Here is a 22,785-nt window from a genome sequence, read left to right as displayed (position 1 = left end):
TGAGAATGGGATAAACATAAAAACATACAAGTTAGACTAGTCAAAGGCATGGATGGCATGTACGAATACGCATCAACTAGCTAAGTTCCAATGCTTAAAAAGTAATGAAAATGACCCCTGTAGTTTTCCACGTGTAATTCACCTAATCTATGGCCTAGTAGGTATCTCATGTCAAATGGAAATGCACCAGCTATCCATCTGAGGCAGTGAACCACATAATGAGTTTAGGCCTAAAGTCAAGAACTCACAGAGCATCCATCATCTATTTTCTCAGTCATAAGTACCTGACCAGAAGAGATGCTTTGAGTTTTCTTCTTCAACTTTTCATTCTCTTTTTTCCATTTTCCATGCACCATGGAATGCTGCTGCATCCACACACCTTTAAACATTCACTAGTTAGATTTATGTGATATTGGAATTGAGAAGACAAAGAAAAATAGAAAATGAAAAGTTTGCTTACTTTGAATTGAAAGAATGTAGGGACAACTAGGTAACTCTGCTATTGATGAAGCTACAAGATGTCAAAGTAGCTTTGACGATCATTTAATTTCACTACCAACCTCAACAGAAGTACAAAATAAAAACTATATATATTATTAGATCAACCTGATCTCAACTTGAGATCTTGATTTCAAATCAAAGCTCAACATCCATGCTTTCAATCAGTCAATTGCCAGACCAGATTTGTAGGAAATTCTCACAATAACAGAAGATGGATTGCTCAGCTTAGACTAGAGCAAAGCATATATGACGTATTAAACAGTTCTAAGCCTGACTAATCAGTTCCATTAGCACATGCCTTGTCGGATGGAAGACCTTTCAAACTAAGGATTTTGTAAGTGGCTAGGAGGTCAGTGGCTATTAACAGTATAAGAATCTTTATAGTCAAGAACAACACCTATAAAATGCAAGTGGAGATCCTGAAGGAGCAACACAAGTATGAATGGATGCGAATAAACAGGAAATCTGGTAGAGGCTGCGGTAAGGTCGAGTAAAAAATTCTAGTCAATGGTTTGAGAATACGCATAATGGCTACTTAATCAGTATGAAAATCTATACATCCCTATATAAACACATAAGAACATACATGTTATTTGATATGGTTTTAATAGAAAATCCCAATTACTCGTGAAACCACCTAAATAAAAGAAGGGATGCAAAAGGGAGAGATTGGGTGCAACAATTTTTACCTCAGATAAATCCTGAATCTTACTGATCCAAAGATATTTCAGAGATATTGAACTTTGTATAATAGGCATCTCAAAGATCCTGGAGAGCGGCTACTATGCAATATTTATTATCAAAAGAATTTCATGAGCTCTGGAAATCATTCACAACATTCTCACTTCCAAGTTAACGAGCTGTGCAACCTTTCATTATAGTTGTGTAGGGTTTCTAAGCAATTCTAATTTCTACATCTCCAATGTTTTCTGAAACCTTTTCCAATGCCAAACCAAATGACACTAAGAAAACAAGGTTTAATTGCCAGCCTCATGGTATACCATCAAGCAAAAAATATGTGAATGCAACTCAAAATTAGAAACAAGAATGTCTTACAGAAAGTTGTGCTACTATGTGTAAGTACGATCAACATGGCAGTGATGAGCTCAAAACAAAGGAACTGCAAACAATCACAAATTTGGTACTCGGGGCTACGATATTGCAAAAGTAGAGCTACAGATATCTAGCCAACGGTATCCACTTCTTCTTTTGCCAGGAGCAATATTTGTGCTAGCCCTCTTGCTCTATGCCCATAAGACTAAGTAGCCACAGGTTGTATGTTAGCTACATGAAAAAGCATATAGTTCATATCAGGCCAAGTACGGTTTTAGATCCAGAAACAGTAGTGATGAGCTGCACAATAACATCTTACCATCCACAAAAGGATACCATGTGCATTTCATGTAGACATACAGATGCCATTCATGGGGGAAGATCCAATTAATTTGAAATGAATGCATGTTTACAGTCGGTTATTCATGATTCAAAAAGAATGTTCTCAACCAAAATATTATACAGTACTATCAAATAGTTGCAAAGCAATGAGGCATCTTGTATTGCTCTTGGTGATGGAGAATGCCAAGATGGTATCCAAGGGAATCTCGGTATTGAAGCCTAGAGTCCAATATACCAAGCACATATTGTGGAGTTTTATGGTATCATGCGAACCTATTGCTCCCAAAAATAAAAACCTCTTTCTCTGACAACTATTCTGGTTTCAGGTTGCTTGAGAAAATCTTTCTCCTAATCAAATTTTTTTGATTCAACTCTGATCTGGTTGTCCAACTGATTATCTAACAATTGATTAGTCTTCAGATCAGCCATTTGTCACTCTGCAAATTGCTTACCAGAAACCCAATCCTGAAGCATCTCACCTATCATTGGTTCTGGAAATAATTGCTTTTCCTTCGTCTCCATATAAAATTTGTATGCTTCATCCAACTTTCCCTTTAAAATTAACCCATGAATCAACACAATATATGAACTATGGTCAGAACCAACCAACATTATCAAACTGGTACCATTGACTAAACTTTCTTATCAGCACGATATAGGTATCATTGGTTGGTTGACAGCCCATCTTTCTCATCTTCTCCAAGAGATCAAATACTTCTTCCCCATTTCTTAGAGTACGAATGCAAGCATGGTAGGTCTGAATTGTAGGTGAGAGGTCCCTCTGCATCATCTTGTCAATGACTAGTCTAGCCTCATCTATCTTCATTGCATAGAGGCTTGATCAGTTAATTATAAGTAACAACATTCGGAGCAATACCCTTTTCTTCCATAGTTTTGAGAAGATCGATATCCTCTTTTACATGCTTAGCCCATGCAAGAGCAAGGATTACCCCATTGTAAACCTTCCTATTTGGTTCAATCCCCATTAGTTTCATCTCGGTGAAGAACTTAAGTACCTTGTTAAGATTACAGGTCTTTGAGTAGCAGGACATGACTTGCATATGACACAACATCATGTCGAACACCTCTCTTGCTCATTTCCCTCCAAACCTCTCTGCCTCTACCAATCACATTACACCATGTGTTCAGTAAAATATTAAAAATCTTGGTATTAAACGAAAGACATTCTTGTTAAAAAACGTCAGATGCTCAGCATCCTGCACATTTTTGTATTGAGAAACTGCAGACAACAGACTCTGGAACTCCTTGATTCCCAAATCAAATTTAAATTTTTTATACGCACAAAACGTATTTATAGCCCTCCCCACGTATGCACAGCACAGTAATGCCTTATCATGATCAAGAGAGTCTGGTGTCACAAGACAAGGGCCTGCTCGCCCTCCTCTCGTTTCGTCAATCAACGCCCCTGCAATGTCAAACTTCCTCATCTTCCCTAGCATAGAAATCACCGAATGATATTCATACAATGAATAAGCATAAACCAGCTGCTTCCCAGCCCATAAAAAGAACATAAACGCCACTTTCCAATCATTCCAAACCCGAGAAAGAACCTCCACCACCACCAACTCAGAGAAAACCCCTAATACCACATAGCTCAAGCTTATTCTTTATTTCAACATAATTACTACCTGTTTCATGCATTATGTTTCATAATTCCCTTGACATCCTGAATAGTACCCTCGTTGCTTAAACTCAATCCATTTACAATATTGCCATCAAAATCCTCACTATCTTCAGCATCATCATTATCATTATCACTATTTTCATCAAAAATTTCAACCTTTGGTTCTCTTGAGAAATCAATATTTGAAGTAAAAAAAGAAGATAACTGAAATGGGAAGCAAAAATTCAAAGGGTTTGGTGATAGCTACTGTTCTTTTTGTTGTTTCAACAGTTTCAAATGTGGGATTTTGATACTGGGTTGGATTTAAATGCTCTGTTTTTAAATGGGTATTGGCAAAACCAGAAAAAGCATAAAGCTTTGACCTTGTAAACTCGACTCCCCACATTTCTAGATAGCATACTAAGTGTTTGAGAGAACGACAGAATTAAAATAAAACTGCTGAGTAAGTCACCATAAGAGGAAAGCAATAATTTTCTACTTACCGTTTCAACCATTTAACTCTGGAAGTGATAAAATTCTCTTGCTTTGAATCAAGCTTCTTTGTTTTTCTAATCCCGCCACTTTCCTTTCTTCTTTCCTGCTTTAATATTCTCAGGTGTGGAGGACTCAGGAGGGAGATAATTTCCCATCTACCAAACAGCCCATGCTTCTTTTCCCTCACGTTATTTAAACAATTAATCAAGTTTTATTATCTATTTTCAACATCTAATTTTCATTTTCTTATTAAGTTTATTTTTCCTTTTTGCACAAAACATTTTTTTTCACATAAAGTAGTGAATTCCTAAGTCTTTTTGTGCAAAAATTCTTTGTGAAAGGGTTCAAAAAGGGATTTCTGCTGATGTGTTCACGTTAACCATGCCATTGGATCTATTCTCCGGTGACTCAACAGGCTTATCTTTTTGTGCAACAGTTCAGAAACTGTGACAAGTATCAAAGTGTTGACATGGAGTGATTTCTTCTCAGCCAATATTGGTGTGATAAACCCAAACAAGTTTTAAAATATGTGAGGAGCGAAAAGTAAATATTCTAAGCAATCACTGCTTTCATCCTATTAACAAGATTTAATTATAATTATTTTAAACAGCATAATACGACATCTATATAATATAAAAAAATTCTTCTAGAGGTTTTTTTTTTTTTTTTTAAGACAAATATCATCTAGAGTTTGATTAGGGTAAAGGAGAGCTTGCAATCGGTCGGGCAAAAATCTAGCGTCTGAAATGCATGTGATAACTTTTTACATTTGACAAATTTAAACACAATATAATAATACAATACAAATAAAAATACAAATATTATATGCATATTTATATTATATTATCATTTCGTGTTTAAATTTGTCAACACAAATTATATGTGATAATTTTTATATTTTATATGTATTTAATATAAAATAAACAAATATAAATACAAAAATTGCATGCTTTCCTCATTTACCTTACACAAATAAGAAAAAGGAGGGGTTTGAAAATAGTACAAAGAGATTAAAATTTAAAGAAAATTGCTCTCTTTTACTAACAAAAAATATTAGGGGTCACAAACACATTGGTATCAATTATCTGTTTGTTCAGTAGGAGAAAATAAATGAACTAATTAATCTGTCATAAAAATTATAAAAATCAGGGCAACTTGTAATAATGTAATTACCAATGAAGATAATCAACTAAGAACTGCCGATCCTTAAGAAACACAAGCCATGGAAATTTCCGGTGAGTGATAAGAGCTGCATGATTTGGAATTTTACTTCATGATGATACGGCCTCAATGGCACTGCCTAGTGGCCAAGCAGCTTCGACAAGGGAATTGCGGTATTTCACTTGCTTCACCAATGTAATATCTTGGTAGGGATCAAGGCCTGTCCAAGAAAAGACAACGTGGGATGATCAGAATCCTAAGATGCCTTTGTACCAGGATCTGCAACTATGAAATTGCATCACCGAATCAACAATATAGGCTTACCAAATCCATCAATGAGCAGAGTGTACTCGTAAACTAGATCCATGCATATATATGCCAGGTTACTCTCGTCCACATCTGTATATGTTGCTCTAGCATTGGCATACTTGGTTTCACAAGCACGTTTAGCAGCAACCGCAAAAGAATGAGGCTGAACTGTTGCAACAGGATCGGTGGCTTTAATAAATCCGGCCTGTATTTATAAACAATTTAGTTAGAATCAGTAATCAGTTTCTTCAGTAGTTTATTTCAGGCAACAAAATTCTGGATGGGCAATACCTGGGCAGCCCTGTCAAAGAAAAACGAAGCAACAAACAGATTCTTCTGTCCATCTCCACCCCCACCATTCCATATACCACCAAATGTGCACTTCATATGTGTACATGAATCATTTACTTTAAGAGCTTTGAGAGTTACACTCCTGCACTCTTCCATGCTTGTGCCCGATGAAGGAGCTGATGCCTTATATTCTTCTCCTCCATATTTGTAAGTACCTTAGAATGACAAAATGCAGAATATGTCAAAGTACTTAAATGGCACATTCTGCCAGCCAACGACAGAATAAAGGATATTATAATTAGTCAAATTATTCCATTATTCAGAGCATTCAAACATTAGGAATAGAGAGGAACTACAATTTTCGGTTGGAAGCTTATTGCATGTACTGCAATTGCCAAAGATAACATTTTCAGTGATCAAAGCATTAAAGAAACCTCTTTGAAAAGTTAAATGTAGCTATTGAACAAATTCAAACATACCATCAAAACCCTCCAATATGCAAGGATTGCCAGAATCTCCAGAGGCCTTCAAAATTTCGGCTCGAGCTGCCAATAAGCCATAGTGCAAATAACTGAATGCAAAAAGCCAAAAGCGTATTAAATAAAACATAAAATTATGAACATATATATATATATATATATATGGATTTTCATGACACTACAGAGTTAAAAATGGCTGAATAAAGACACTTCTGATAAAATTAACTGCTGAAGGAATCACAAACCATTAAAAATTTTCCTTTTTGTCCATTTCTAATCACTAATAGAATCATAAAACCACTTTGTCAAAATGAAAGAGGGAAACCTGTGAACATAGAGGTGATATTTTGATCCCTTCAGAAGCATTTCATTTACATAGTTGTCCTCTCCAGCTTGTACACTTGGAGCCTTTGAAGCAGAATTCTCAGAGATGGCATATGCCATTTGAACAGATCCACCACCAAGATCAACTATGCCAACTGTCTCTCCATACGTCCTTCCTAAATTCCCTAGTAGGTAATTTATTGTCACCTGCAAAACAAGATGGCAGTTAGAAAGATACAAATTTGGTCCACTGGCCCAACAAGTAGGAAACTATCCTGATGTTTTTTTAACAGAATGTTACTCCCTGATCATGCATTCAATAAAATGCATTCTGCTGCTGGCTTGACATATTTTTCCTATAACCAAACTTGGAAAGGAAAATCACTTTAAGCCCAAAATAAAAGCATAGTATAAAAGTATATGAAATTTAGCATAACATACCCACTCATAAGAACCTTCTTGAGAGCCATCCAGAATTCTGACCCCATTTGCCTCAGATTTGAGGTTGCTTTTATCTTTCAGAAGTTCACTAACCTAAACAAGTTATTTAAAAAAAATGTTACCTCGGGAAAGGCAAAATAAGCCTGCAAACATAACCAAAATGATTCCAAAAATAAAATTACCGCTTTCAAAATTCTATCAGATGCATCGCCTTCTAATGCCCTAAGACCAGCAGTTGCCTACACAGCATTCAAAGTCCCGTTTTTCAGCAATTTAAGATACTCATAATTCACAAATAAGCATGCACAATGTATCTATGTATACCTACCCCAACTCTGACGGGAGTCTTTGATCGCAAATCCATTGGCACAACACTTTCTGCCTTTTTAAGAAGAGAAAGTAATGAATTTGCTGCAGCCTGCGGGTCGTTTGCGTAGTAGCTCAAACCTGGTTTGAGCTATAAAACAAACCACATAAAACCAATTAATAAATGGAATGCAGTCACATAAAATTCAAGAAAAAATCTCTTTCAGAGCATACAAATAAAATGGCACCTTGAAAAATATCAACCAATTGATGCTGGAACTTACCTTTTTGTTCAAATTCAAGTAAAATTATCTTTCAGAGCATACAAAGCCAAATCCTACTTCTAAATATTTGAAAAAAAAGCATGCCACAAATATCAAATAAAGGCCAGCAATATAAATTTTCTTTTAAAAAGGCTAAAAACAAAAATTAAGATGAATTATCATTTTAATGCAACATTTCTCACTCAAATTCCAGATTCAAAACCACAACTATATCCTCAATTCACACGTTCCTAGCTAAAAATAAACAAAAAGAAAAAAAGAAAAAACATAACAGAAATATCAAATAAAATCCACCAACATAATAAAAAAAATTACTATATTAATTAGCACTTGAACTATCATTTCAAAGCTTCATTTCTCTCTTAAAATTCCAAATTTAAATCTTTCCCTTCTAAAATTTTTTTAAAAAGTACAAAATATAAAATTAAATCCTACTTCAGAAGTTCAAACAAATTCATGCTTAAAATATTAGATTAATGCGACTAATATAATAAAAATTAGTGAAAAAATCTTATACTAATAAATTTCCACTTACATACATTATAAAAAATCATAATTTTTGCCTTAAAAAAATTTAAAAAAAAAACATAAAAAGACATTAGCAGTTCAAAAACCTCTAATGCCATGAAAATATATCCATGAAATACAATTACGTTATTACTAAAGAAATTGTAAAAAATCATTTACCTGTTCAAAAAGCTCTAATTCAGAGCCAATTGGAACAAGATCCAAATTCTGATCAAAACAATAAACATGAACACGACTCCCGGAACTCCCCGCATCAAAAATCACCGCGTAATTCCTATTCTCTCGCGAATTTGCTCCTACTTTCCTGCTATTTATCTCAATCTCATCCAGCACGGCCGCATCCGAAGCCGATTTTCCCGGCATCAAGTACAATACGAATGTTATAAGCAAGATAGGGATGGAGATCAGTAGCAAAACGCCTCGGTACTTGTGGATCTTGTCGGAGATGGACTTGTGCCTCGCCATTGAACGCTTCATCATCTTTTCGAGGTGATCGGTGGTGACGTTTCCAGTCGGGGATATTGAGCCTCCGGTTGGACCAGACTCGATAAGCTCGGCTGAGGATGGCGTTCGGTACCGGATCTGGCCGTTGCCGGTGGAAGTCGGTAATGGCTCCAGATCTTCCAGGTTTCTAAATTTCGGTGTTTTCGAATTTATAGGAATTTAAACCGGAATGAAAAAAAATAAAAAATAATGCCTGAAATTAAGAAGTGATTTTGAGAGGAAAGGAAATGTTGATCATGTGAATAAGAGAAAGGGAAGGAATTGACAAAGAATAGAAGAGAAAGAGAAAATGTAGTTGGAGGGATTTGGGGGAGGGAATGAAGGAAAGAGGAGGATTTAATGATTTATTATTCCTAATTTCTAACGTATTTTTTGGTTTTGTTTTTTAAAAAATAAACTGGAAAGTTAAATTTGAAAGCTATCCCTTTCAGTTTTTTTTTTTCTTCGGATGAGAATCCCAAGTACGAAAATATATAGTTAATTTTTTTTTTTAAATTCTTTTGTTACAAAATAGATCCGATAATTTTAAAGTATATAAAAATGATGTGAATTAAAATTTTAATAAAAAATATTATTAATTTGAAAAAAATTTAAATATGTATTTAGTTTTTAATGTGTTCAATAATGTTATACGATAATTTTATCTTTTATATATTTTATATTTTTCGTATATCGACGGGATACAAATATGAATCGATAAATTTAATTAAAATTTTATTTTATAATTAATAAACTATATATTTAAATAAATTTTCTTTCAAAATAAAAAAATAAAACCAGAAACAAAACGGAGAGTCTGACTTAATGTACTCTTGCAAATTTGGTTCTATTGAATCATTTGCAGTACTAACTGAAAACACTACAATATATATATATATATATATATATATATTGCTTAGGTCTTGACAAAGTCAGCTGACTTAAATTTAGATTTGTGATTGGGATATTTATATTGAATAAAATATTAAAATTTATGTATTTATATTGTATTTTATATTAAAATTATATATTATTATTAATGATAATATAAAAATATAAAATATATTTTTTTAAAATTTTTTAATTTATATATAATTATTATTAAAATTTTAATTTGTATCATTTTTATATTTTATTTTTATGTTATATTTATATTATATTATTATTTTATGTTTTAAATTGTTGGGTCAACGCTAATTCAACATTCAAAGGCTACACTAATTCAGAAAAAGTCATGCTTTTAACCCTTCAAACTTACGTTTCTTCAAACTTACTTAAAAGATTAAATTTTCCACGAATTCATGCATTCTAATTTGGCAAATTTTGTAAATGCCGTTTTTACCACCTTTTTCTTGTATTTTATGTCACTAAAATGAAAAGTGTCAAATACGAATATGTGTTCCATATGAATATATTTAAATCTTTTCAAAATCTTCCCGATAAATGTCTCTAACATGGGTATATTTAAAAAAAATTAGAGTCAAGCAACATAGGATTATTCATCCTGGAAAAGTTCAACCAGATCACTAAACAAGAAAAGAAAGGAGGATTGGTCAGATTTCGACAATATATGCAGCCAACCAAACAAAAGAATGCATTAAAGGGCATTACACAGCCAGAATGCTTCATTCATATTATCCACAAATGATAAAGAGAAATGGATAGTCGACTAGTAAAATTGAAAAAAGAAGTGCTTATTACATGCACATTCAGCTTATCTATTGTTGTTGATGGCCACCGGAACCTTATCGAGCCACCTTAGGCTTTCTTCACCTTCACCGGTGGTGGGGGGAAGAACAGGCGGAAGACCCACGCTGCCAGTATAGCTCCAATGAACGGACAGATCCAATAAACATAAAAATGATCCCATGTGGTGTGCCAGTTGTTTACATATGCCCAACCAAAGGCCTGAAACAGGATTCTCTGTTAGTAATGCAATTACTTATGCTTTAAATAATGTCTTCCCCAGTAAAAAGTGGGAAAATGACCGGTTATAAACTCCTAAAATTTAAAGAAAGAGTGAAAAGTCGGCAAATACATGCTTAATAGAATATATAATTGAATTACGGAATAACTTTATCGGATAGGAAGTTTAATCAGGAGTCAAGGAAAGATTCAACAAGAAGAAAATGAGTAAAGTCACCAAAATGGATGAACGTGAAAGGAAGCAACAAAAACAGTCTTAAGCTATTTGCTTATTCGTAAATTCACCATACACAATTGCATCCAATAGACCAGCATCCGTTAATCATTATGCTTGAAAAAGCATATCAATGGCAACTGCTTATACTTAAAGCAAATAACAATGACATAAAGACTTTAAATCATTGTGATCGAGAAAATAGCATAAACTAAGTCTACATACAAAACAAGACTAGAAATCATCTCTGATCCTTCACTAATTATCAAAAACATGTTTATAATATGGTGCAGAAGACTAACAGAGACCAGCTTTCCAAAATTGAATTACAAGCACATGTTCGGAAGAGGCACCTTGATATGCAGATCTCAGAAAAAGCAATACAGATAGCTTAGATGGGATCCTTCTTAACCCCACCTACATCAATAACCACCCAAGGAATAACTATTACCATGACTACCTGGATTTACAAAGAATCTCTGGTTCAACCAGGCTGTGCCTAATTACAAAGAAACAAAGGGAACTAATCCCATCTTAGCTCATAAGGCCAAATTTCAGAGACAACCATCTTGACTAATATTATAAAAGCATCACAACAAGATGGAGGGGCAGAGTACAATCATATTCCAACGAATCCAAACCAATGAAGTAGTAACAAGCAAGTAAGAGATATCTCTAGTTGAGACAGTTGTTAAACAACTGCTTATACTCAAGATGCTTCAAAAGGGAATAAACGTATAGCAATTTATAGTACACGAAGGAAACAATGAGACAAAAAAGTGTAAACAGTGGGTATTATCACAGCACTATGTAGGTTAGACACAATTCATAGCAGAACAGCCTAAGGAAATGGAAAAGGCAACTTACATTGGCAGGATTCATGGAAGGTCCAGTATAAGCAGTGCCAGACATGACTAATGCTACAGTAGCAATGGCGACCAACCATGTCTTGAATATTGCATTTTGCGGACCTCTAAGAATGATTAAGAGAACAGCAAAGGTAATTACAAAAGTCAATACCCCCTCAGCAATAGCTCCAGTGTGTGTATCCACTTTCAAAGATGGTCCCCCTATCATGTGCTTGTACTGTTCTGGCATTACCTCCATGATCGCCAGTGCACCTCCCACAGCACCAGCCGCCTGCCAGTGAGACATTCTATTTTCAGTAATGCATCTTAACATTTTATCTAATTGTTTAATATTGTTGTTAAACAGCTTAAGATGCCATTACTCTCACATGCTAAAAAGGAAAAAACATCGCAAATATCTTAACATGATTTGTTCTTCACAATGCATCATTCTGTTCACTAACCACTTTTGGAGCAATCATGCATTGTTCATTTTAAATTTCCATTAGCACACTCAAATTTCCTTTATAAAGGGGAAGAAACCTTTAAGAATAAAGGAAATAAACAGGACAACATCTCAGATTTACAGCTTAGTAGAGTACCTATAAAGTTTAAAAGGAAATTAACAAAGCAAATCAAATATCAAACCCATGTAGGCAAAAAGAACACGGATCAAAAAAGACTGGCAACAGAGTAATAAAAATTATGAATATTTGACAGTAAAACAAAGAAAATAAGTAACTAAAGCTTAAAAAAAGGACATAAACTATTTGACTCCTTGACCAGACAATGGCATATTGTTAAAGGATTTACGGATGAATTTACAAATTTTTATAAATAATTTTTATCATTTGAACCGGTAAATTACTGATGTATAAGGTAAACCAAAAAAAAACTTTTTTAACGCATATTCTTCATGCACAATTAAGAATTTCTAAGGAATTTAATGCTGACCCAAAAAAAATTTACAGTTAAAATATCAATAAGATTAAACCCAAAAATTCATATGATTTGATTAACAAAGATAAAGAAAAAAAGCAGAATCCAGATCAAATCCAAATAAAACTCCATCATAAAATAAAAAACCCATAAAGGAAAACACAAAAAGATAACAAATTTATGTTTTACCTGAGCAGGGAAGCGGAGGGCCATGGATATAAGCGTATCGTCACCGACCCCGGCAGCGTAGAAGGCGGCAGTTCCGGTAGGATTAAAGCTAGCACCGCCAAGAAATTCACAAATAATACTAAAGATGAAAAAGAAAACGAAAACGATGACAGTGATGATAACAATAGGAGCCCATGCTACGGTTTGGACACCAAAGGCGGTGGCTATCAACGAAGATAATAAACCAAACGTTGAAGCACAAAAAACCCACATGAAAGTAATCACCATGTCCCCGATTGCAATCTTTATTGGACCCATGGTCGAGGTTTTTCGTTTGCTTTGCTGGGTTTTTTTCTCTTTTTTCAGAGAATTTCCTAGCAACAAACAGATGAAGCACAGGGGAGCGCTTTGAGAGGAGAGATTTGGCGAAGTGTGGAGGGGAAGAAGTAGAGCTTGAGATAAGAATCAGATAATAATTTTCTTTTGCTAATACCAGCAGATGTTTCAGAATCATACGCAGTTGGCCAGTTGTTGCGGTTTTTTTTCTTCTTTATTTTTTTACTGCTCTTTCTCCATCATTGCTTCACCGGCGAATCAGCTTCAGTGTTTTGTCTTTTTCCTAATCAATTATTCATTTCCTAGATCTCAGCATCTTACCTAATCTTTCAACAATTTTATTAAAAAATTTTCAGTAATGAATTTTTTAAAATAGTAATTCAATTAATTAAATAAACAAAAGCTACCTGTGCATTTACGTCGCGTCAATTATTTATATATTTTTTATTTTTAAAATTTATATAATTTTTATCAAAATTCGTGTATTATGTCTAAAATTATTAGATTTAATTATATATATGTAAAATTTTATTAAGGTTGAGTTTTAAATAAGGTTTAATATTTATTTGATCTTTATATTATATAATTTTTATTAATTTTATATTTAAAAAATAAAATTCTTAATTAGACATTTAAGCATTTGGCTTTTAGAACTATAAGTATTAATTAAGTTAGTGATGAGTTTGAAATTTTCTTTTAATGTTATATTAATAATGACACCTGTTATGATTTTATTAATTATTTATGTCATATTAATAACTTAATTAATGATGTTAATATGAAGCACTAAAGTATTGACTAATTTTATATTTATTCCTTTTAAATAATTTTTTTCAATCTCAGCTCTTCTCTCAAAATTTGTATCTAGAATTAAAAATTCGTATTCTAAAATTTAATAAATATTTTAAATAATAATATGAATATTATTTATACATTTACGAAAGATTTTTTAATTTCGTTAGAAAAATTTATAAAATTATCATGCATTTTTATTAAGGAATTGTATCAAAATTTATAATATGAACAAGTTTGATCAGAAATTTTGTTTGAAAGTATATGTATAAATCATATTAATCTTAAATATTTAAATTAGAAAATTAAAGCAATTGAATGTCTGTATATGAACTCCATTCTTGTTTAATCTTCAATGCTGCATGTTTGCTTCACAGCTTACCGATTAACATTCACTTGGCTGAGGATTTTGAGCTGAAGAATTATCTATGCCTTGTGAAAGAGCTGCTTTGACATCTTAACCCTGCTTTTTTATATTGAACTCTAATATACTTTTATCATACCTCAATGTCTTGACATTGAAATGCAGTTGGAGTATGATTGTTACTATGATCAGTTTGTTTTCTGTTTATGTGCTTGAAGTTTGAGCAATCAATTCATGGAGGACTCAAACATTAATATCATATTTGGGTTCTTTCTGCTGGATTCTCATCATTGGGACATCCATTTGTTGATGTCAAAGAAAGAAAGGTTATAAAGTAGGTGCAGGAAGGAATACATGGTTTGAAGATACTGCAACATATACAAAATAAGACAGAAGCTGGGGTTTATGGAATGTAGGAGGGCTAGTTTTCATTATATATTCTAAGATCGTATGTATGAAAAAAAATTCGGGTTTATAGGCTGGTGTCCATGTATTTTCTGGTTGAATGGCTTCAAAGCTTGTTGGAGAGTTGGCTAGACTTCTGATTTGGCATATCACAGAAAGAAATGTCAGGGGGTGTCGGAGATAGTACTCTGGACACGTTCAGACAAAGTACAGTAAGGAAGGAATTGAAGGGCTAGATTGATTTCAAGTTGTTAACCTGATGGTCAAGGTACAACCACAGACTTGCCGTTTCTTTTTACCAGGAAATTCTTAAATATATATACTTAAATTGGTATATAATCAACAAATGTTTTGAGATGTGCAGGAGCTGAATTTATACATATTCTGAATTGTCCTTATTAAAAGAAAAAAAGATAAAGTGAAAATGTGATCCCTTTAACCAGCTTTGAATTCTAAAAATGCCAACTTTTTGCTGCAACGTTTGAAACATCAGGCTCAATCATTAATGTGGGAGAAAATTACTACACTATGTCATGTTGACTAAGGAACCTTCTTTCTTGGATTTCAACAAGAAGATGGTGATAAAGTACTACCACAACTGTTATGCTTTTTCTTGATCAATGAATGCTGCAATCTGATTCTATGATTGGATTAACTGTGTATTGCATTCATTAGAATCTTCATATGGGAGTTAAGATCAAGAAAAATTTTGTTATCATTTCACCTTAAACCCTATGTATATGTAAAAAACACCAATGTGGTGATGATTTCAAGGTTTGTATAATTTGCTGTAAGAATCTACCTGCCATACAAGAATATCCTGTTTTTTAAACGATAGTCACTAGGAAAACCATGTTCTATAAATAAACTGTTGGGAGTTTCTCCTATTGAAAATGTTGGCTTTTCGCTTTCGCTTTAGTAGTTATCACTTTTTTCTTCATGGCATGATCTTTCTAGGTATAGCATAGCAGGAAAAGGACATGAAAAAACTTCATCCTTGGTTGAACCTTGCCTACTTCTGCATTAGCAGCTTCTTTTTCTATGCCTTTGCTTTTGGTTCACCTTCACCGGATGCTGCAGGTTCCTTTTCTTTTCTGTTTTGTTTAGTCCATGCCCTTTCTTGTTTCAAATGAATTTTCACTGATAACAGATATTTTACTAAGGTGGTTTCGGATCCTGAGGACTAAATTGCTTAGTGTTTTAAATTCTGCATGGTACATGAAAGCCATTTTTTCGATCTAAGCTTTGACAAAGTTCCTATGGTTTGCAGACTGTGTCTTGAATTTCACTTCATATCCTTACCAACCAAGTGGTAACTGCCTCGGTGGAAATGGGAAGGTCAAGTTATGGGGCAGTATCTCCTCAACTCTTTGCTGTCGAAACGCCCTCAACACCTTCTCCCAAGTTCTTGCAGTTCGGGCCAATGACACAAAAGATGGTATCATCTTCATTGAACAAGATTCTTGGAGAAATTGTAATTCTCCTTTTTTAAGCCAAGAATCAGTTTCCATTCAATCTTGTGGATTTGACAATTTCTACTCTGGCAGTAGCAAATGCTCAAGCCTATCTCTACCCCAAATTCAGGGCAATCCATTTTATCCTCAAGCAGTAGAGTTATGTTCTAACTTAAGCTCTTCATTTGAGCATTCCTGCAAAAATTGCATTGAAGCCATGGGACAGGGGGTGGGGAATCTATTGCAACTATTAAATGGGCAAAATGATGATACTGAAAGAACAATATGTAATTTAGCGGTAGTTATTTCAGTTGCAGCTGCATATGCTTCTGATAGCTCATTTGGTGCAGATTTGTTTAGCTGTATGTCTTCTTTAGATGATTATGGTAAGGACCAGAACTTAAGTAGAACCTCCTCTGCCTTATGTTCAAATTCCCTATCCTGACTTTGAGCTTTTGTTTTGTTTTGTTTTTTTTTTTTAATGGCCTAACAGATCCAGGCTACATCAGACTCAAAAGTAAGTTGAATTGCTTGCTTATCTCTATCTGTTGCTGCTGATTTGATTCTGTTTGAGCCATGGTACCATTGAAAATTATAGGTTTTTTTTTTTTTTTCCTCTTTGCCTTTATCACATCAAGTGCTCACAGAAATCCTTTATCAGGGTCCTCGGCAAAAGCACTACTTGCAGTCTTTATAGCGATCATCATACTAATTCTGATCGTCGTGTTTGCAAAATTCGTGACCTTAAGGAAGAACACAAGCAGAAGAAAACTTACTAAACTTGTTCCATCAAAGGACACAACTACATGGTCTGGCCTCTACAGGTTCTCCAAGGCTGAGATTGAGAATGCCATCAGAAATAACAATAAAAGAAAGTGTTTAGGCAGAGGGAGTGCTGGTGAAGTTTATGAAGGCATTCTGCCTAGTGGACAAGTTGTGGCCATCAAGCAGATAAATAAAGAAAACTCCTCTGATTCTTTTACTAGAGAAGTTGCCTGTCTTTCCAGGATTCGACATCCAAACCTTGTTTCTCTTCTTGGTTGCTGTATTGAAGATGATGAGCAGTATTTGGTCTTGGAATATTGTCCTGCTGGGAATCTTGCTCAGCATCTTCTAAGTAATTTTTCCTGAACCATTATATGTTGCTTTTTTTTTTCAGATATGTGCTATTTGTCTTTTCACCCCAAATTGCAGTGGTCAAGCTTGAAAGAATGTGTTCTGGCCATATGGGGCATGAAAATAGCACCCCTCATCTTCTTTTATATTTGCTTTAACCTACATGTAATTGTTTCCTTTTCAGGGAAAGACCACGTCTTGTCATGGGAAAGAAGAGTTAAGATCCTAAGAGACTGTGCACTTGGGCTGAGGTATCTTCACAATTTTATTGATGGATGCATTGTTCATAGGCATATTAAGGTAACATGAAGATATGCTGCAGATCTGTCACTATAAAAGCAACTGATTGTTCATATTCATATAATTAATTCTTGTTTAATTTGTTTCCTATGCTGAATGTTTGTCCATAGCTCACAAATATCCTCTTGACTGAAAACTTGGAACCCAAGCTCTCGGATTTTGGGTTGGCAAAGATGCTGGGGATGGAGGAGAGCAAAGTATTCACAGATGTTAGAGGAACTATAGGCTATTTGGATCCAGAATACATGAGCAATGCAAATCTGACCAGTGCCAGTGATATCTACAGCTTTGGAATTGTGGCCTTGCAGCTTCTGTCTGGACAGAAAGTTATTGAGTTGGATCTTGATGCCAGTGAACAGCTGATACGAAAAGTACTTATTTCCCTCAATCCCTCACATCTGATCAGTAAGAAATGCAAAACATTGTGTAACCAATTTGAATTTCCTGTAGGCAAAGGATGTGAGCATGGGAAAACGTCCATTAACAGATTTTGAAGACCCGAGGCTACATGGGAATCTCAATAGGACAGATTTCGAAGCCATCCTGCAAATTGCAGTCCTCTGTGTTGCCAAATCGAGTCGAGGCAGGCCTCCAATTGATGTTGTTTTTGATGAGCTAGAGAAAGCTTGGAAAAACACAGTGGTTGACATGGTTTGATTGCTTTTATATTTATGCCATCATTTCTTTTGCCGCTTTCATAAATTCTATCTGTTGAAGCATGATGGAAGATAACTTATAACGACATTCTTCATATGCAGAAAATGAGGAAGGAAATTGGTCCATCAGCAACACCACAGTCAAGGTCCATGGAAGTGATTTCAGTTTGACATGTAAAACTTCAGGTCAATGTTGGTTTTGGAAGGGTTGTAAGATACAAAATAAAGAACCCTTATTGATACTTAATCATGATGGATAGGAGGCAAAAAGATGATAGTAGTGAATCTGTTGAGCTTTATCTTTGTTTCTTTCATGTCCATCACTCATAAAACAACAAAATACAGCTTGCATCTCAATTATAATATCTAACAATTATCGACATTAGTTCCACTGCAATTGCAGCTTGTCAAAATTGGGAAAGTATAAGATATTTATCAAGTTGAGATTAGGAAATAAAAATTAGCTGAAATAAACATTGCCCTCAACTTTGTATTAAGTTAGACATCTTTAAAAGGAAGTCTTGGGGATGCATTACAGTAAAACAATCTTTGGCTACACCAGCTAGCACAAAAACCAGCAACAAAACTGGTTTCACATTGGACTGAGGATGATAAAGGTTCAAATCAGATTAAATTTGGTTTAGTTTTTTTGAATAATATACAATATTAAAAAATTTTAAAATTCAATTCAAATTTGAATCAAAATTTTCTTGACATCGATCTGATCTGAATCAAATTCTATTTGTTCGATTTATTAATTTTTAAAATTTAAAATTTAATTTTTTATATTTTATTTTAATAATATTTTTAATATATTTAAATAAGCTTTTATATAAAATAATTATTTTATTTTATAATAATTTAAAATATATATAAAAACTAATCAAAATATATGATTGAATCAATTTTTAAAAATTTTTCACATCTCGATCTAAAATTCAATCCGAACTTAATATATACATTTAATATCTAAATTAGATTTTTAAAAAAATGATCCAAACCAAACCAAATACTATATTTTCAAATTGATTTTCGATTTTTTCAGTTTTTTTCTCACCCCTAATTGGACTAACAGCACAATTCACCAAGCAAAACTGGTCTTTCCGGTTGTTCTCGAGCAAATACTTTCATTTTAATCTGGGACATGATTCATCCTTGTTTTCATTTTTTCATGTTAATCTGGTTATTTATCAGTCTGTATAAATTGTTAAACTCTGGAGTTTTCCAAATTGAATGTCCCTAATTCAAAGAAAAGAGAAGACCATTCATAGACATTCTGCATATTTTCCATCTTTTCATTATTACAAACATTAATTCCACATATCTATGGTGCTGCCTGACAAGGAAGCCTTTAGGTTTATATGAGTTGTTTCCACATCAATGGGACTCAATTTTACAGTACCTTATTTGTACTTAATCTATCTTGCATCGACGCGATCATGCATTATTCTTTTCTGATTTCCAGTTGATTTTCTGACAAACATGGATTTACATCCGCCACTGAGCTCAGCTTTAACTCTATGTCTCCATTCTGCTGCTTTTCTGTTATTTCGACATCCTTACTTGCATTCTTGTATATGACATAAAGGATCATTTGTGCAATTCCAAGCAAAAAACCCAACACATTTGGCAACTGAAACATGCAAAAACCATAATGTTCTTTCAAGTCAGTCTCAAAAAGAAATCCTGCTTGTAAGAACTAAATATATGAATGACTTACAGCGATGTAGAAATCCTTTACGAAAATTCCATAGAAGAACCACATTGTGGCGCATAATGTGAGGAAACAGGAAAGAAAAAATGGCATGTGTTCCACACTTTTAGTCCTTATGACATGCCTCTGTAACAAAATATGATACTTTGTCAACTGCAAAGCTAAAGAAAAGAAATTTCAAGTACTGAGAATTAGATCATCATAGAAATCGACTAACAGACTCATCAACCGCGTATCTTTAGCGCGATTCATGTCAGGATTTAACCAGACAAGTGAGATTCCTTATATTTTAAGTTTCAAAACAAAGAATGAAATTTGTTCTTGCAGCTACAAACCATGATGCCTAAAGGAGAAGCAAATACTGCAACGTTATAAACAGCACAGATCCATCCTACGACAGTTACACGTTTGGACCCTTCGGTAAATAAATTGGCGAGTCCCATGATCAAGCAATAACCTCCAAGGTTGAACAGGATTATCCATTTCACTGTAAGAACCTGCAATTTAAAAAAAAAAAAAAACCATTCATGTCAATTTTTTTTTCTTTAAATGATTCTTTTCATTTAAATAAACAAATGTTACCTTTTCCCTCTTAGGTGCATATATAATGTATAATACTAGATAGATAACTTCTATAGCACATCCTATGCCATTGATGCTGATGATCAGGCTCGCGTTCGTCTTAAGCATACCATAGTACAGTAACATCATTGCACTGGAAAGTCCAACCACATAAGGAATTGGTTGGTATCCCTCAGCAGTTTTTTTCTTGCAAATTATATAAAAGGTTGGCCTGATAGAGAGAGGAGACAGATATTAGCACTGTGCCATTGAATCATAAGCAAATATATACAAGGCTGTTCAGAAACAGAAAGGCTCTTACACTGGTGCCAAGAACACCAAGAATGAAACAATGTTACCTACACAAAACAAGATACAAATGAACATCATATACAATGTATAGGAGCAAACTTAATCATTTAGGTGGTTAGAAGGGATTTTGATGGAGATTTTAGATTCAAGTTGCAATGCCGATACAAGTGAAGTTGGCTTGACAGCCAAGAAACCTAACGAAAGTTGGTAGAGTGCTGCATTCTTAATTTTAATGATCTAAATTCAAACTCTGACAATCTAAACTAATTAAGCATTTGAAAGGACAAGAATAGAGCTAATACCCAAGACACCAAATATGAAAGCCAGCTGAGGATGAGGTGTGAAGAATCCCATTCTAGTATTGAAATTGCTATAAGTTTGAAGCTTTTCACTGTGATTAACTCTCTTTCTCACTAATGAAGAACTTATGTCTTAACACTCCTCAATCTCATTATTTATATATTCATAATAAGAGTTAGGCACTGAATTTTTTTATTTTTATTATTGTAGTTTGGCCTTCCCCTAATCATATCGATTAGTCAAGCTCAAGTACCAGCTGACATTAAGCAAATCATACAATTCATGGCTGTAAACATGCTAGGGAAATAGTTGGCCTACGTTTTCTTCTTGCCCCTGATACCTTGGTGGTGGATTCATGATTTCCTATGAAGTTCATGATGAGATTTGCACTCAACTTTTAAGGTATTGTCTATTTTGATTTGGATATCTTACAATTTTTTTTTAACAAAAGGCATTTCCAAATATGGGTTTAAGTCTCTTATATGTATTATTATAGATTCGTATAATATCCCGGTACAAGATTAGATAGTTAATTCTCAATCTTAGTAAATCTTTACAATTTCAAGATTAGATAGTTAATTCTCAATCTTAGTAAATCTTTACAATTTCCAGCAAGTAGGTAGCTGTTAAATAAAGGAAATTTGATTGGAAATGCAAAGTATATCAGCCACTCATATGTGCATATAAGATCAAGGCTTTTGTCTTCTATACCAAAAAAAGAGCATATCTAAAGCTCACAGCCACTAATTAAATACAACTTTCATGTCATGGTTTACTACTCAATTGTTCATTTCGGTTTGTGATAGAAACAGCTCGAGTTTTATTTGCTCTATCTTATATACAATTTAGACAAAAGCTTCAAGCTGTCGTTTCCCAACTTTTTTTTTTTTTCAATTTGTGCAAACATTTATCTAAATTCAAGTTTTTAATATTAAACTTCGAAATAATTAGCATATCATTGGAGCTGACACATAATAGATTTTGAGTTAAAAAGAGCTTATTCATGTAATGTGTTCTTTTGCAAGTAAGTATAAGGGTAGGAGAGATTAAAAGCAAATTAAAATTAAAAAAATTGACTTGATTAAAATATTAATCCTTAATTAGTGTTAATTTGATGATTAGTACCACTAATTCATAATTCCAAGGTTTACAATTCAAGTCTATTTTCAGCAAATTGATTAGCAATGCAAAGCATTATCAACCACTCAAATGCAGATAATGTCAAGCTTTTTGCCTTGAATACCTAAATAGGAAGAACTAAAGCTCAAATGTCAATTATTCAAATCATATGGCTCGTGATAGAAACAGTTTAACATCTATTTGCTCAATAAGATGGCAGAGTCTATGTTAAATCTTCATCTTATATATCTAATTTAGAATTTAGCTTTTTTAACGTTCCAATCCTACATCCAAATATTAAATATTGTGAGGATTCATTTTACTATTATATTTAAAGATTTAAATTTATTTATGAAATATTTTTTGTGAAAAAATTATGAAAATTTTGAATTGAAATGAATAATGTGTTGATATTTGTAGACATCCCAATTTGTCCGGGGCTCTACTTAATTTGATTTTTGTTAATAAATGAAAAAACAAAAAAAAAATGGTAGTTGAATTGGTTTAAAACTGGGTCGAAGAGTTTGAGTAGGATTAGAAGAAGTTGGGTGGGATTAAAGTTTAAAGGAAATTAGACTTCCTTTCTAATTTAGGGTTCTTGGATCAGAATTATATAAATAGATATACATAGAGGCAGAAA

General features: G+C 33.5%; 3 protein-coding genes and 2 pseudogenes across 5 annotated transcripts; 1 reads left to right on the top strand and 4 right to left on the bottom strand.

The window, feature by feature from the left end:
• LOC111295973 (pentatricopeptide repeat-containing protein At5g15010, mitochondrial pseudogene) lies at positions 1 to 4,017 on the bottom strand (annotated as a pseudogene). Its single transcript, XR_016346811.1, has 2 exons — positions 461 to 4,017; positions 1 to 379 (listed from the first exon to the last, which is right to left on the bottom strand). The product of XR_016346811.1 is annotated as a pentatricopeptide repeat-containing protein At5g15010, mitochondrial pseudogene (transcript).
• Positions 4,018 to 5,031: 1,014 nt separating this feature from the next.
• LOC111295974 (apyrase 2-like) lies at positions 5,032 to 9,083 on the bottom strand. Its single transcript, XM_022889898.2, has 9 exons — positions 8,298 to 9,083; positions 7,349 to 7,477; positions 7,203 to 7,259; positions 7,021 to 7,113; positions 6,581 to 6,786; positions 6,256 to 6,347; positions 5,777 to 5,991; positions 5,501 to 5,690; positions 5,032 to 5,396 (listed from the first exon to the last, which is right to left on the bottom strand). Exons 1-9 carry the CDS (start codon positions 8,616 to 8,618, stop codon positions 5,287 to 5,289), a joined length of 1,413 nt encoding a protein of 470 aa, XP_022745633.2. The 5' UTR covers positions 8,619 to 9,083; the 3' UTR covers positions 5,032 to 5,286.
• A 1,109-nt stretch (positions 9,084 to 10,192) lies between these two features.
• Positions 10,193 to 13,363, bottom strand: LOC111297086 (aquaporin SIP1-2-like; annotated as a pseudogene). The gene is made up of 3 exons (XR_016346812.1): positions 12,738 to 13,363; positions 11,629 to 11,901; positions 10,193 to 10,529 (listed from the first exon to the last, which is right to left on the bottom strand). The product of XR_016346812.1 is annotated as an aquaporin SIP1-2-like (transcript).
• On the top strand, positions 13,033 to 18,438 carry LOC111297400 (uncharacterized). Its single transcript, XM_022892152.2, has 14 exons — positions 13,033 to 13,041; positions 13,095 to 13,162; positions 14,222 to 14,279; positions 14,374 to 14,378; positions 14,427 to 14,534; positions 15,289 to 15,387; positions 15,641 to 15,693; positions 15,857 to 16,453; positions 16,561 to 16,584; positions 16,729 to 17,184; positions 17,368 to 17,483; positions 17,594 to 17,854; positions 17,934 to 18,134; positions 18,242 to 18,438. The coding sequence occupies exons 1-14, from the start codon at positions 13,033 to 13,035 to the stop codon at positions 18,308 to 18,310; spliced, it is 2,124 nt and encodes a 707-aa protein (XP_022747887.2). The 3' UTR covers positions 18,311 to 18,438.
• Positions 18,439 to 19,382: 944 nt separating this feature from the next.
• Positions 19,383 to 21,158, bottom strand: LOC111297399 (bidirectional sugar transporter NEC1-like). Its single transcript, XM_022892151.2, has 6 exons — positions 21,029 to 21,158; positions 20,737 to 20,773; positions 20,436 to 20,646; positions 20,189 to 20,350; positions 19,860 to 19,979; positions 19,383 to 19,772 (listed from the first exon to the last, which is right to left on the bottom strand). Exons 1-6 carry the CDS (start codon positions 21,078 to 21,080, stop codon positions 19,584 to 19,586), a joined length of 771 nt encoding a protein of 256 aa, XP_022747886.1. The 5' UTR covers positions 21,081 to 21,158; the 3' UTR covers positions 19,383 to 19,583.
• Between the last annotated feature and the right edge of the window lie 1,627 nt (positions 21,159 to 22,785).

The sequence above is a fragment of the Durio zibethinus genome, chromosome 12 (assembly GCF_047325235.1).
Source record: "Durio zibethinus cultivar Kanyao isolate XHJ-2024 chromosome 12, ASM4732523v1, whole genome shotgun sequence".
Taxonomy (NCBI): domain Eukaryota; kingdom Viridiplantae; phylum Streptophyta; class Magnoliopsida; order Malvales; family Malvaceae; genus Durio; species Durio zibethinus.
Note: the sequence above shows the minus strand (reverse complement) of the source record. Positions and strands in the feature narration are given on the sequence as shown.

Bases quoted from the DNA above. Each gene is read 5' to 3' on its own strand.
- LOC111295974 (XM_022889898.2), bottom strand. From the start codon at position 8,618: ATGATGAAGCGTTCAATGGCGAGGCACAAGTCCATCTCCGACAAGATC. The intron at 7,260-7,348 runs GTAGGTATACAT...AATGCTGTGTAG, and splicing joins AGACTCCCGTCAGAGTTGGG to GCAACTGCTGGTCTTAGGGC. The intron at 5,992-6,255 runs GTATGTTTGAAT...TGTCATTCTAAG, and splicing joins CATATTGGAGGGTTTTGATG to GTACTTACAAATATGGAGGA.
- LOC111297400 (XM_022892152.2), top strand. The intron at 16,454-16,560 runs GTAAGGACCAGA...ATGGCCTAACAG, and splicing joins GTCTTCTTTAGATGATTATG to ATCCAGGCTACATCAGACTC. The intron at 17,185-17,367 runs GTAATTTTTCCT...TTTCCTTTTCAG, and splicing joins TCTTGCTCAGCATCTTCTAA to GGAAAGACCACGTCTTGTCA.
- LOC111297399 (XM_022892151.2), bottom strand. From the start codon at position 21,080: ATGGGATTCTTCACACCTCATCCTCAGCTGGCTTTCATATTTGGTGTC. The intron at 20,774-21,028 runs GTATTAGCTCTA...TGTTTTGTGTAG, and splicing joins TTTCATATTTGGTGTCTTGG to GTAACATTGTTTCATTCTTG. The intron at 19,773-19,859 runs GTAAGTCATTCA...TGCATGTTTCAG, and splicing joins TAAAGGATTTCTACATCGCT to TTGCCAAATGTGTTGGGTTT.